This window comes from Gobio gobio (assembly GCF_949357685.1).
Source record: "Gobio gobio genome assembly, chromosome: 5".
Lineage (NCBI taxonomy): Eukaryota > Metazoa > Chordata > Actinopteri > Cypriniformes > Gobionidae > Gobio > Gobio gobio.
Genome location: NC_137101.1, coordinates 52543043 through 52557852, shown reverse-complemented (window position 1 = coordinate 52557852; position 14810 = coordinate 52543043). Strand labels below are relative to the sequence as shown.

The 14810-nt window shown below is 39.0% G+C and overlaps 1 protein-coding gene across 1 annotated transcript; it reads right to left on the bottom strand.

The window, feature by feature from the left end:
• Positions 1 to 2062: 2062 nt before the first annotated feature.
• LOC307126239 (uncharacterized protein) lies at positions 2063 to 10950 on the bottom strand. The gene is made up of 3 exons (XM_079816673.1): positions 10883 to 10950; positions 9204 to 9352; positions 2063 to 4588 (listed from the first exon to the last, which is right to left on the bottom strand). Exons 2-3 carry the CDS (start codon positions 9286 to 9288, stop codon positions 3627 to 3629), a joined length of 1047 nt encoding a protein of 348 aa, XP_079672799.1. The 5' UTR covers positions 9289 to 9352; positions 10883 to 10950; the 3' UTR covers positions 2063 to 3626.
• Between the last annotated feature and the right edge of the window lie 3860 nt (positions 10951 to 14810).

Genomic DNA, 14810 nt, shown 5'->3' with positions numbered 1-14810 from the left:
TAACAAGACTCAAAGCTTGAAGCAGAACATCATCTGTGACATGGGCATCAACACCACTTAACACTACTGCATTCTCACAAGCTATTTGCTTCCTTTTACACCAAGCTTCAATCTCTTCAACATCCATCTTCTGTGCTTAGAATAGATAAGTGACAACTGAGGGATATTACAAATCTACTTTTTATCCCGGACGAGCCCCCAAAAATGTAACCCTTCCTACCATAGGCTCGTGACAAGGCAAGTACGTTATACAGCAGCGTATAAAGTATTGAACCCTCTAAACCCTAATGCTTGGTAAAATGGTGAAAGAGACATTCCATTGTATAATAATCCTGTCTAGGAACACTATGATTCTCACTATCTCTTTGCTTATCAATGAGAACCTTAAAGAATATTCTTGGTTTTAAGACATAGAATATTACCACAGAAAATACAGAGCTAAACAAATACAATGGCTGGTGAAAGAATGAACAACAAGAACACCATAGCTCAATTTCCTCTTTTTGTATTATCCAAACTCACATAACAGTTGAACAGCAAAGAGCAAATATGAAAATAAAACCCAATTAAAAGGGAAAAAAAAACCCCGGGTAAGGAAATCAATAGTCTGTGGTAACCTGAGTGCACTCTTATTTTTTCAGTTCTTTTAGCAGGCCTGCATTAAGTTAGTTCGTTGGCGCGCTTAATGTTGGAGCTCATGAAGTGAAGAAAACAACAATACCTCCTGATGTAGAGTGAAAAAACCCCGGATCCTACCGCGATTGTAACTCTATCTCTTGTCAGGTGAACTCCGGTTGCAAACGGCACAGCGAGGGTTAATCGGCGTCATCCGTCCAGCATCGCCAGCCAAACGATCCCCAATGAAGAAAACATCTGCGTCAGCCAGCGAATCTCTTCTTGACGTCGTCTTCTCTCGTCCAGCAGGCAAACGATATGTATGCGGTCACTCCCGCGACCGTATGACAGTCACGTTACTGCAAAACCACGAGCTAAATTTAGCCAGAGAGGCTAACCGACCTAAACTCGCGTCACAGTCCAAAACTCCCGCACCTCTGGTAGTATTTCACTTTCCCTCAGTCACAAACTCCTACGCAGAGAGCGCGGTTTCTGATAAACAAATTATAGTCCAACTTAAAACGTTAAGCCCACAAACTGTGTGTTAAAAGCAGACTATTCCTCCTGCTTAATCTCGTGCTCAGTTTCTGTTTTTTCCCTTCCCGTTCTCGCGTCTCTGGCGGGATTTCACATAGTTCAACAGAATACTTTCTTAATCACTAAATCTCTAACATTAACAGATTGATTAGTGAGCTTCTCTTATGTAATGAACCATCCTTAAAACATTTTAAAGAAACAACTTAACTGTTAAATTACCAGGCACATTTGAACAGCACAAAGTATTAAATGATAAATCTTCTTGCATATGCATCAAGCACTTTATCAAACAAAATACAATAACCCATATATTTCAGAAATAACAAAATAACAAAAAGACTGATATTGATCAGGTCATTACATATATATATATATATAATTATTATTTTTTTTTTATGTATTATAGGAGCCTATTTGATGACATGTACGTTTTACTTTAGATCATTGTTTGTTTTTCTGAGACTCTCAAGAATGCATGCAGCTTTCACTTGTATCCAAAAACATGGGGAATGATACTACATTTATCGTCATTGATATCGTTATCGCAATAAATACTAGAAAATATCGGGATAAATTTTCAAGTCCATATCGCCCATCCCTAGTGACAGTTCACCTGAGATTTTGTTGCTGATTTTAAATATAAGTTCAAATCAAACTTCAACAGTGCGTCACACATAGACAGCACTTACTTTTTTCTCATGTTTGTCCACAATATGCATGAAGGATGCCCGGACAGAAGAGGTGGGGTTTAACTTCTTTATATTCGTTGTTTTATAGCTTTTTTCGCACATCACTCATGAAGGTAACCATTATTATTACCGTGCGCTTGCAGAGAGAGAGAGAGAGCGAGCGCATGAGGCGAGCGAGCAAGAGAGAGAGATCGCTCATGTTTTTCTTCTTTCTTTTTTTTAAACCTTATTTCCCGGCTCACACTTTTCTTATCCTAATTTTACAGTTGCAAGTTACAAAAAACACACAAGCAGTGCTGACTGACTCTGATCACAGGCAGGTGTTCTCCGAGTCCGGATCGACTCCGGTATTACACACAATGTTAAACAGACCCGGGACCCGTAGTAATAGATTGGGACCCTACCCCGGACCCGGCTGATCATTTAAAATATAGACCCGAACCCGTACGGGTCCCGGGTCCATGGGTCTCGGGGGCTCCATGAAGACCTCTAGAGCACACGTCAGAAGCAGAGGTGTGTGTTGATCTGAGCCTCATGTCACCGCTCGTCAATGTCAAAATATTTGAGAAAACCAATTAAATCAGAGTAGGCGGGCTTTATGTTCACAGAAGCTGCTGAGGCTGAGCACGAATATTAGCAGCACGACTCGACGTCAAGTGCGAGATATGTAAGTAGCTAAACTAAACATTACATATTTGACAGCTGCTTCTTTAAGTCAGAAATGTTAAACAAAGGACAAAAATATTCAGGCAAATTAATAAACTTTTGTCTAATTTCACCATTTTCAGTTGAAATAGGCCATTGTAATGTCATTTATAATATAATTAACAAACAAGAAATATTAACAAAGCCGTTTTTTAATAGTAAAAAAATATTAACAAAGCCATAAGATTAATAGTAATGATTGTGTGCATATTGTAAATTAATAATTCCATTTGTAGCCTTCAGTAAATATAAAAGCTCAGCTTTTTTCAGCCTGTATTGGGCAAATTAATAATGAATGTGCATATTGTGAATTAATTTAATACATTTAGTTACCTAGCTTTCCTAGTAGCCTTCAGTAATTTAACATGTCTATGAAAATTATTCATAAAACATAAATATCAGTTAAACATGTTTTACTGTCTTCACTGACGAAAATGGAAAAACTTAATCAGTCATATCTGCCCACTGACATGGTTTTCAAGTTATTGTTATCTAATTTTTTGGCGTTCAGAACATCTTAAAATTCAGATTATGTCGATCATAGAAATCAAAATGTTCTCGGGGGAGCAAGCCCCCGAACCCCCCCAGCTACCTCACACTTTGGATCTCAGTGATTACAAACCTGCCTACATTGTATGATTAAGGGATATACAATATGGTCATGCAGAATAAGGCATTAATATTTGCTTTATAAGTAATAATAAACATCCAATGTCCTAATATGCATACTAATAAGATACTAGTTATTAGTGAGAATTGGACCCTAAACTAAAGTGTTACCATTTTTTTTCATGCCCCCCTAAAATTCTATTGCCCGTTTTAGTCAGAATTATTGCGCTACTATTCTATTGTGCTCCGTTTGATTCTCCGTTAACTTCCGTTTGTGACATATTTTATCTGGCAATACACATCGTCTCTTAAAGAGGATTGCCTGATATGCATATTTAGCTGTGAATGTCATAAAATATAGCCTCCTCTATCATAACTACATAAGCACATTAGCACATTATATAGTCTCTCAAACATAAGGCGTTTCCTGCCTGTGAAATTCATTCCACACTGATGACATAACCAGTTCACTCATGTGTGAATACTCATGTGGTACTCCAGCACTTGACCACATGTAAACGGCTTCTGTCCAGTGTGAGTTCTCATGTGCCGGTCAAGGCTTCCTTTCCGGTTGAAACTTTTTCCACACTGTTGGCAGGTGAATGGCTTCTCTCCAGTGTGAATCCTTATGTGGTATATAAAGTGTTGTTTTTGAGTGAAACGCTTTCCACACTGAGGGCACGTGTAGAGTTTCTCTCCAGAATGAAGTCTCATGTGTCTGTTAAGTTTTGCTTTTTGAGCAAAACTCTTTCCACACTGAGGGCATGTGTAGGGTTTCTCTAAAGTGTGAAGTCTCATGTGTCTGTTAAGGCTTCCTTTTCGGTTGAAACTCTTTCCACACAGTTGGCATGTGTAAGGCTTCTCTCCAGTGTGAACTCTCATGTGCCTGTCAAGGCTTCCTTTTAGAGCAAATCTCTTTCCACATTGTTGGCAGATGTAAAGGCTCTCTCCAGTGTGAACTCTCATGTGCCGGTTAAGGCTTCCTTTTCGGTTGAAACTTTTTCCACACTGTTGGCAGGTGAACGGCTTCTCTCCAGTGTGAGTCCTTATGTGTTCTTCAAAGTGTTGTTTTAGTGTGAAACTCTTTCCACACTGAGGGCATGTGTAGGGTTTCTCTCCAGTGTGAAGTCTCAAGTGGACTTTAAAGTTTTTATGTTGATCAAAACTCTTTCCACAGTGTTGGCAGGTACAACACTTCTCTCGATTGTGAATTCTCATGTGCCTGTTAAGGCTGCTTTTTACAGTGAAACAGTTTCCACACTGTTGGCAGGTGAAATTACTTCTATTTCCCTTCTTTTTAGCCCTTTTTCGTGTCTTTTTAGGCTGTGAGCAACTAAAAGTTTTTGCTCTTGTTATGAAATCATGATTCTCATATTGATCTTTCTCTTCTATTTGATTCAGTTCTTCACTCTCCTCTTTCAGCACCGTCAGGTCTAAGGTGAAAAGAGACAAATGCAAATGAACACCAGTTTAATGGCACAAAGCTACACACAACAAAACATTTAGACATGTAAAGCATCAAAACCAATATACAACTAGATCATATTCCCATGGGCATCACACCGGGGGAAAAGGGGACCGAGTGCAGAGGGCCCAGAAGTTTATGTTGGGACACTGATATCCTATCCATGATATTGTCCTTTGAAATACCTGAAGAGTACCTTCTTTTTACCCCTAAATGAAGACTGAAAAAGAAATTCACTCTGATTGGAGTTCATCAGACTTTGACGCCTGCAGCACCACACAGCATCTTCTCAATAAAGAATCAGCTGAAGATACACCAGAGTCTCCTGGGCCCAGTTGCCGCAGACCAGTCAGGATGCCCATGCTGACCCCTGTCCACCGCCGAAAGCACCAACAGTGGCCCGTGGAACTGGACCACAGAGCAATGGAAGAAGGTGGTCGGGTCTGATGAATCACGTTTTCTTTTACATCACGTGGATGGCCGGGTGCGTGTGCATGGCTTATCTGGGGAACACATGGCACCAGGTGCACTATGGGAAGAAGGCAAGCCGGCGGAGGCAGTGATGCTGTGGGCAATGTTCTGCTGGGAAACCTTGGGTCCTGCCATCCATGTGGATGTTAATTTGACATGTACCACCTACCAAAGCATTGTTGAAGACCATGTACAGCCTTTCATGGAAAAGTTATTCCCTGGTGGCTGTGGCTCTTTCAGCAGATAATGCGCCGCCACGAAGCAAAAATGCTTCAGGAATGGTTTGAGGAGCCCAACAACGAGTTTGAGGTGTTGACTTGGCCTCCAAATTCCCCAGATCGCCCTGATCTCAATCTCATCGAGCATCTGTGGGATGTTCTGAACAAACAAGGGATGCTCTTATTTACTAAAAATAAGAATTTTGACCGATTTATACTATCAGTTAAATAGTTTTAAAAGGTATTTTTATTTATTTAATTTTAAATCCTTTTTTTGTTTGCTGTATGGTTAAAGAAAAATATGTTATATGTATGTGCGTGTTAACTGCCCCTTTAAGACCAAATGCAGATCTAATAATATAATTCTCCCATTTCTCCAAACTATTTACACCCATTTAAATATAAATGTTTAAGTGACTACTCTCCAAGCCGGTCATTTTGACAAAAGCTATTTGTTGTGTATTTGATGGTTTAGACGTGCATGAAGTCCAAAGTATAATGTGCACGTTGGTCCGTTTCGACCATGAAGTTGGAAACTTGCGCAGATTATTGCACAGATTATTATGCTTTTAATAGCTCTATTTATTATGAAACAACATGTCCTGCAATTTAGCAACAGTAGAGACCGCATTTTTACAACAATCCCAGATTGTGCAGATTCTGCCGTTAAGTTTGGGCTTTAGGGAGGAACGAATGCACACGGCTGTGAAGGGAAGGAAGTTGCGCTAGATGGAATACGGATATTTTATGATAGTTTTACCTCATATTTTCTTTTTATGATCCTTGACAGCCAAAATCAAAAATGAAATTAGATTAATATAACAGATTAATATGAATGATTAATATCCGTTTAGGGCTACTCCAGAAACATGACGGCGCAAAATGGCGACCTCACTGTAAGGGGACCAGCGGAGTGTGTAGATAGAAATGGCTCATTCTAAACTAATAAAAACACAACAGTTCATTATGTAAGGTCTTTATACACCACTGAAACAACATAGTTATGGATATTATATTGCATTTCTGTCAATAGATCCTTATAAATACTACACACTGCACCTTTAAAGGGAAAGAAGCCTTTTCCTTCTGTATGTGTTTTTAATGTTAATCAAACAACAAATGACAAAGAAATCACTCCCTGCTCTTGACTGAATAGCTTTTGTAAATAATTCTTCTTTATCTAATTCATACACTGAAGATTATAATAAGCAATTTGATTTTATATTTGATTATTCAATTTCTGTACCTGAAAACTATTGTTGGTACCTGAAAACCGAAAAGCAGTTTATTTTATATGCATCTTTGGTCTATTATATGTATTTGTGGGTTGCTTGTAGTTTGATTATTTGTTCTAATTTAGTTTATTTTTATTTGACAAATGTCCTAATTACCCTGAATATGGCACATACAGAACTGTACGGAAACCGTGACCCTAAAACCGTGATAAAAAAACAAACCGTGAGTAATTTAATATTTCTCTCAGAAATGATGATGGTGTTGGTAAGTACTCTGTGTATCCTTAAATTCTTTTTTTACAACACCGGCAAAGATCATTTACACTCATCTTTTTCTTCTAACGTTACTTATTCCAGCGTGCGGGCAGACAGGGTTGCCAAGTTAAAGGTACATGGTGATCAAATATCAAAGTTTTTGCATTCTCTCTAGAAAGTTTTGAAATCAAATGCAAAGTTTCTTTGGGGAAAGCCAAATATTTGCAAGAGAATGCAAAAGCATTAGGAGATATTTTTTCCGCCCATCTTCATTTTTTCCATCAACATGTTCCTGTAAAGAGTAACTAACCCCCAGCTCAGAGCTTAACTCCACCCACTGGTAATATTTGAAAAATGCTGGAAAAGTGGGCAGAGCCCAGCGGAGACAGAGGGGACGAACCGGGGGCAGGACTGAGCAGAGGGCCCTGAGACCCGCAGTGATGGATTGATTGACAGCTGTCAGACTCGCGAGTCGCAAAGATGGAGAATGACTGGAGTGACGCCAGTAGCTTTGCAACAGAGCGGTCATTTCTCCTACCTTCACATGAAGTGTCAAGTAAGTTTCATTCATTATGTTTCTACTTCATGTAACATGACAGTTCATACTGGAGTGAAGCGGTTCTCATCATGTGATTGGGGGAAACATTTCTGAGGGCGTGGTGAGCTCGTGCCAGGGGTGTGTGTAGTGAGCCGCTGGCAGTGCCATCCTACGTCACGATGTACCACAACGTCCAATAGGAAAATTCAACTGCAGTCGCCACCGTTCAACCTTAAGGGGGCAGCACTCAGATGGTTTTACACCATATACTATAGAATTAAAACACTTTATACCCAAATGTCAAAACATTTACTCAAATCAATGAACAGCATTAATAAAGCACAAATCTTGCAGATCATTACCTAAAAAAAAGTTGGTTTAGGGTTTAGTTTCCCTTTAATGGCTCTGTAGCCCCTCGCCTAACCCACAACAAAGAAACAAAACAAATATACATGCAATAAATTAAAAATCAATAACTTAATGCAAGTTAATAACTGTAATTGTTATGAACTACTCTTGACTGGTTGATGATTATGTCACTGTAATATACAGTGATAAAATACAAACAAACAAAAAACTGTTAAAATTACATACATCATTTTAGTTTGATGACTCTACCACTTAAACTGAGGCACTACAGAGATCTGTCACATGAAAACAGCATTTATTGTTTGAATTTCGTGAAAAAATGGACTTGATTTGTAAGATGGCACTTTGTTTCTTTATTGAAGTATCAAAGCACAGTGCTATATGTGATTATTGGATGAGAGTCACTACAGATAATGTTTAGTGTAGGGAAAAACCGCAGACCTGCAACCCTGGCTTGAGCTACGAGTGATTCACAGGGTCAAATAGAGCCGCTTTTATGTTGCTATTTTTAACTGTTAATGCGCTATTCTCGTGTAAACTTTTCCTAAATTCGACATGATATATTTTCTTCACACACAGATGGTACGAGTTGCAGTCAGGCACGTTTTTCCACACCCTTTTGATTGACAGGATACCATCAGCCCTGATCATCGTCTGTTTTAAACAAATGGCCAATACATCGGTGCATCTCTAATATATATATATATATAGCCAAAAGTATTGGGACACGCCTCCAAATCATTGAATCCAGCTGTTCAATCACTTCATGGCCACAGGTGTATAAATCAAGCACTAGGCCTGCAGACGCACACATTAGTGAAAGAATGGGTCTCTCTCAGGAGCTCAGGGAACTCAAGTGTGGTACCGTGATCGGTGGCCACCTGTGCAATAAGTCCATTCGGGACATTTCCTCACTACTAAATATTCCACGCTCAACTGTTAGTGGTGTTATAACAAAGTGGAAGCAATTGGGAACAACAGCCACAAAGTGGTAGGCCACGTAAAATCAGCGAGCGGGGTCAGCACATGCTGAGGGCACCAACTTTAGCTACAGACCTCCAAACTTCATGTGGCCTTCAGATGAGCTCAAGAACAGTGCGTAGAGAGCTTCATGGAATGGGTTACACATCACCAAGTGCAATGCAAAGCGTGGGATGCAGTGGGGTAAAGTACGCCGCCACTGGACTCTAGAGCAGTGGAGACGTGTTCTCTGAGTGACCAATCACACTTCCTTGTCTGGAAAGCCCATGGACGAGTCTGGGTTTGGCGGTTGCCAGGAAAACGGGACTTGCCTGACTGCATTGTGCCAAGTGTAAAGTTTGGTGGAGGGGGGGTTATGGTGTGGGTTGTTTTTCAGGGTTGGGCTTGGCCCCTTAGTTCCAGTGAAAGGAACCCTTAAAGCTTCACCAAGACATTTTGGACAATTTCATGCTCCCAACTTTGTGGGAACAGTTTGTGGATCAAATGACTGAGTTGAGCTTTGAGAATGAAACCAACCTGTTTGTTCCTCAGTTTCTTCATGTGTCACTCTTAATGTTTCTTCAATCTTCATGTCTTCACTCTCCTCTTTAATAAACGCCATCTTTATAAAAGTGTGTCACATGGATCTCAGTCACTTCAGCAGGAGTTTTTTCAGTGTGTTTGTCCTGTTTAAGATGAGAATTAATTAATAATTAACAGAAAGAAAAATAAATCCACACTAAATCTCTGAGTGTCTCATTCAGTTCAGTAGTTCAGTCACTGGTAAGAGAGTCAGTCAGAGTGAGAGTTTTTTTATTATTTTATTTAACTTTCAAAATTACGAGATTCAACTGCAAGGTCTTGACACATTTTCACATTCCATAAGTATAAGTTAAAACACAACAATAATTTATATATAAAAAATAAACAAAAATGTACTTAAAATTAAAGTGTATCCTTTATATATTGAGACATCTCATATTTAATGTGTCTTTGTCAGGATATATTCTGTCAACAATATTAAATTACTCTTCTTTGGTTTCATTACACAATACCCACTAATGAATCCCCAAACATCTTCCCACTCAAATGAGGGAAACATATTAACCCAAACTAATTTAGATGGAGGAGAAGAGATTTAAACAAAAAGAGATCTAATCGATTGGTCACTGCGTTTATCATTAATTAAATCCAGTTTATCTAAAAACAAATGTTTGGAGACCTACATTTTTATAAATAAATATAATTGCTCTGTTGAATATTTTCCCTAATCATTTATTTAATCAATCGGTGGTATAATTTTTCTTAGATGCCGTTTTGATATTAAAGGGGGGGGGGGGGGTCACACTCAGTTTCAGTCAGTCTCTTTATTCAACATAAAAAATGGCTTTTAATCAGATACAGCCATACATCTATGATCCGGAATCAGACCCAGAGGCTGAAGTTGAACAGGAGCAGCAGCAAAAACGACTAGAGCAGGACATCTTTATGTGGTATAAGTTACACTAACTATATAATATGCTTAGCGGCTTATTTACACATTTCAGTTGTCAGTTGTTGAATTCTGATGGTCAGCTTTTGAGATTTGCTGAACTATGTCTTACATGTAAGTGTCATATTTCTGTTAAAGAATATTGTATTGTCGTGGATTATATTTCTGGAAATATATCTCTCAGTCAGAACGACAGTTGGACCTAAAGGACCTGATTAAATAAAAACACTAAAAACTAACACTACAGATTAATAAAATAATACAATATATACAGACCCTCAATATATTAGGTAGTTTAGCTATTTATTATTTTGTAGAAATCTAAATAGAAATATAGCGCTTCGAATCACTGAATCATTTGTTTTAAATCAATCGGTTCAATTGACTCGGATAGTCGAAAGCTCCGGTTCCTTCGTCACTCAGAGACTGAACTCATGGGTGCGTCTCAATCAGCTCTAGTTCAGTAGTCAGGGCACTGATCAGGGATCAGCCCATTGACTTGTGTCCTGATCAGAGCCCTGACTACTGAACTAGGAGCTAATTGAGACGCACGCCATGTTTGAACTGACTCAAGATAAAGAGCGAAATGAGACGCTCCTTCTGTTACTCATGAGTTTCATTATGTTACTCTACTCACACAACGATGATTAATGTTAGTTAAAGCAATTCAAACACTTAATAATACATTAATCATTATTGTGCTTTAAATGCTAAAAACCCAAACCTTTCTTCAGCCGAATCACAACAGATGCAGGAGCGCGGCGCGGCCTTATGACGTCACACCTGAATACCAAAATAAAAGTCCCGTTCACACACTGTTGTCTAAAATCACAAAAGTGCATAGAAATTTACGTAGGAAATATAATTTAAAAAGATGACAAAATTCTGAGTTGAATGTCTTATTGAAATACGTTTAATAACACAATGGTAAGTTAATAATACAGTTCACAATGACACTTACATTTTTATTTTATTTAAATAAAAGCAATAACACAATGCAGTCCCTTAATTTTAGTGTGTCTGAATGATGAACTATGAGGGGTGGCAACACTGAAGCGAGCATCCTTGTATGGTTCTTGTGGATTCAAGTAATAATATACATATTCAGTGTATATACACGGGGGTGCACATTTTTTAATGATCTATAAAGATTAAAGACTGTTGTGTGCTAGATTTAGCCTGAACCTGATAGCTGGACTGGAAACTTAAAGTGAGTACAAGTTCACCCTAGTGAAAAAAAAGTATGCTAAGTATACTTGCAGCAAGACTAATTATCAGTATACTTGAAGTGTGTTAATGTTTAGTTAACTTGAAGTGTGCTATTTTGAAACAACTAATTTTGTACTAAGTATATTTTATTTGTAAATAAGTTGTATTAAAGCATAATTTGAAGTGTATTTAGTGTACTTTTATGTACTAAATTGGAACAACTTTAAGTATACTTGGTGTGCTTTAAGTATAGAGACTAATTAATGCTTGATTAGTGATATACATGTGCTTTATTTTTATTATAAGTATATTTATTTGTGTTTTAAAGGGGCTATATGCGTTTTTCTGAAATTTAAACTCGTGACTGACACCTGTGGCCAAAAAACAGAACTGCTCTCATTTTCTGCTCGCTCTCGCAGCGGTGGTGACGTCACATCAGCAGACAGCGCGGGAAAAGACGACCCGCCAGAAAATAGGAAAAATAGGATACAGGCTTATAGGTGCACCCACTGTGAGCGGACAAGGTGTCAGTATGCTCATCAGGAGATGTTTTAGTCATAAATGGTAAAATAAAAAGGCTATTGTTACGTTTATTTTGGGGAAAAAGTTGCATATAGCCCCTTTAAGTACATTACAAATTAATTACCAGTGTCTTCAGAACACACAAGCAATACACTATGAATATATTATTTTTTCAGGTTTATTTATTTACTTTACCTTCCCTAAATACAAAAAAAATATACACTTTGTAGTCAATAACAATATAATGTATTATTACTTAGCTATACATTGTACAATACACTTTTAATTACATAATATCACACAATACAGTAGTTTAAATGTGCTACCAAGTCTGTGAAGAGACAGTCCATTAACAAGCCCAAAAACCACATGGTTTCACCAAAACTAAACAAAATGATCTTACTATGTTTTTCATTAAAACAACACTGGAAGATTAAAAACAACACACACACACACATACATACATATATACATACATATATATATATATATATTTATTATTGGACCGATTCCACTGACCCTCTATACACAAATATAAATGACACATTTTATTAACTTTTCTGATGAGCTGCTCAATTCTACACTTGCGTCTGATGGCCGCTTGCACATCAGAGGCAGTTGACAGCAAAAACTTGTGAAGAAACGGCATCTGTAACTTACACAGAATATACAAGACATAAGGTCAAACAGCGTTCATACAACTTTTATTCACGTTTACATTAGTCTTACTTATTACTTACCTCCAAACAGCAGGACTTTTTCTCCAGTTCTTTTCGGCATCGCGTAACGTTAGGAAATTTTATTCCGAGCCAGTTTATCGTGGCCATCAAGGTCAGGCTGCAAACCTCCCGTGAGTGAGTGACGAGGGAGAGAGCGTCAGACAGACGAACAGCAGCTCTGCCTCTGATTGGCTGCAGGCGGTGAACAACACAATCTGATTGGTCACAGACCAAGTTGAAGAGACATTTGAATTCCGATAATAGAGATCGCTAAGACATGTGACCAACTGGGCGGCAACGTCATCAGAACGCAAAGAATTATGGGTATGTTTGGCTAGTTTACATGGCCTGGCATAGCAGGCTAGTGTTCTGGTCATGGTTCTGACATGATAGTAATTAAAAATGAGAGAGAATTAGAGAGAAAAACATTAGAAAAATATAATCCTAAAAAATGCAGCGGGCTAAAGAAAATATTCCCGGACCATATCGCCTAAAACTTAATTCTAATGCAAAGACGCGATATGATGATAAAATAAAGGGTATCAAAGGACTGGATCTGTATGAGCTCAGCGACTGGTCAAGGGACGTCAAACTGTTGCCCAACTTCCAGCACCCATATATCTACAATTATATGATTTTAAATGTCAGTGCGTACACACACAAAGTTTACTTCAAGTAACTTCAAGTCGCTGCAGCAGGCCCAGGTCTTTTTTACAGATGGATGGGTCCAGGACCTGGAGATTGTAAAAGTGGGGCAGAAAATTGTCGTCCGTTCAAAGGTATGCTAATGTTTTAAGCACCACACTCCTCGTTCTCTCTCATCTATCTGCATGCAGTCAGAATTCAACAAACCTGCGTGTACACTCACAATAAAACACAACTTTGTGCTTTTGTCGCTCTCTCGCGCGTGCACGCTCTCTCTCTCTCTCACACACTCTCACACACCCACACACACACACACACACACACACACACACACACACACACACACACACACACACACACACACAGTTTAAAAGCAAAAAATATTTATCCAACCCCATTTAAAGACACTGTCTATGCCGTCTTTTGGACATTCATCATATTGCATTGGTTTTCTTTTCTTGTCCTCAAACAGAGCTCTAATCTGTTTATTTTTAAGTTACACTTGAAAAAAAGAAAATCAAATTTGTTTTATTAGTTGTATTACTTTATACAAAAATAAATGTATAATTAAGATGAAAATAAATTTAGTGTTAATTAAAAATTTAAGGAAAACAAATATATTGATCTGGAGTGTACCATATATGTGTGTAGTATGCAGGTAAGCTCATCCATCCCCAGCCCACTTTCTACCACATTGTACCCCGATTGGCTGCATGCATCAGATAGCTCAATATGTCTTGCTAGTACGGTTTTGTATTTCTCTACAAGCTATTAATAATGCTTTTATTGTCTTAGGTGAATCACTCCATGCGACTCAGCCAGAAGCCCCTTCAGCCATGGGTCATACTTACAGCATGTGGGGAAGTGGAGAGCGCTCACTGCACTTGTATGGCTGGCGTGGCAGAGAAGTGCGCACATGTGGCAGCCCTCCTGTACAAGATCAATACAGCTGTGTGTCTGCGGGGAAATGTGACTCCAACAGATGTTGAAGCGTACTGGGTGATGCCCTCCAATATAACCAAAGTGCAGGGAGTGCCTGGACATACTATTGACTTTACAACAAGCTCAGCCCGAAAAAAGGCGCTTGATCGGTCAGTCTGTGGAGACACCAGCATAGCACCCAAAATCCGGACCCGCTCAGGTGGCACAAGTTTACCGCAGAAAACACTTGCTGATTTAAAACCCCTCACAGAGCTCATGCATGCACAAAGGTCCGGACTGTGCTCTGTAATGGAGGAATTCTGCCACCTCTATGCTGATCCCATTCAGCCATGTGTCCTGCCGAAGTCACTGCTGCGTCTTCGCGACCCATGAATGGATGGCTCTGACTTGTCTGTCCTGCTTCAACACTGTGAGGGCCTGACTCACCTTGTGGCAGTGACAGTCACAGAGGCAGCTGTACTGGAAAAGAACACAAGACAGCAGCACAAGTCTGACATATGGCACAGCACACGGGCTGGAAGGATAACCGCCTCCATCATACACGCTGTTGTCTCCACCTCCATAACCAGACCAGCAAAGTCAACTGTGGAGAAGGTGTGCTATCCACAGAAACCT

What these genes read in the sequence shown, in the direction of transcription:
- LOC307126239 (XM_079816673.1), bottom strand. Translation starts at nt 9,288, where the DNA reads ATGGCGTTTATTAAAGAGGAGAGTGAAGACATGAAGATTGAAGAAACA. An exon ending in AGAAACTGAGGAACAAACAG is followed by an intron (nt 4,589 to 9,203) that starts GTTGGTTTCATT and finishes TTTTCACCTTAG; the next exon opens with ACCTGACGGTGCTGAAAGAG.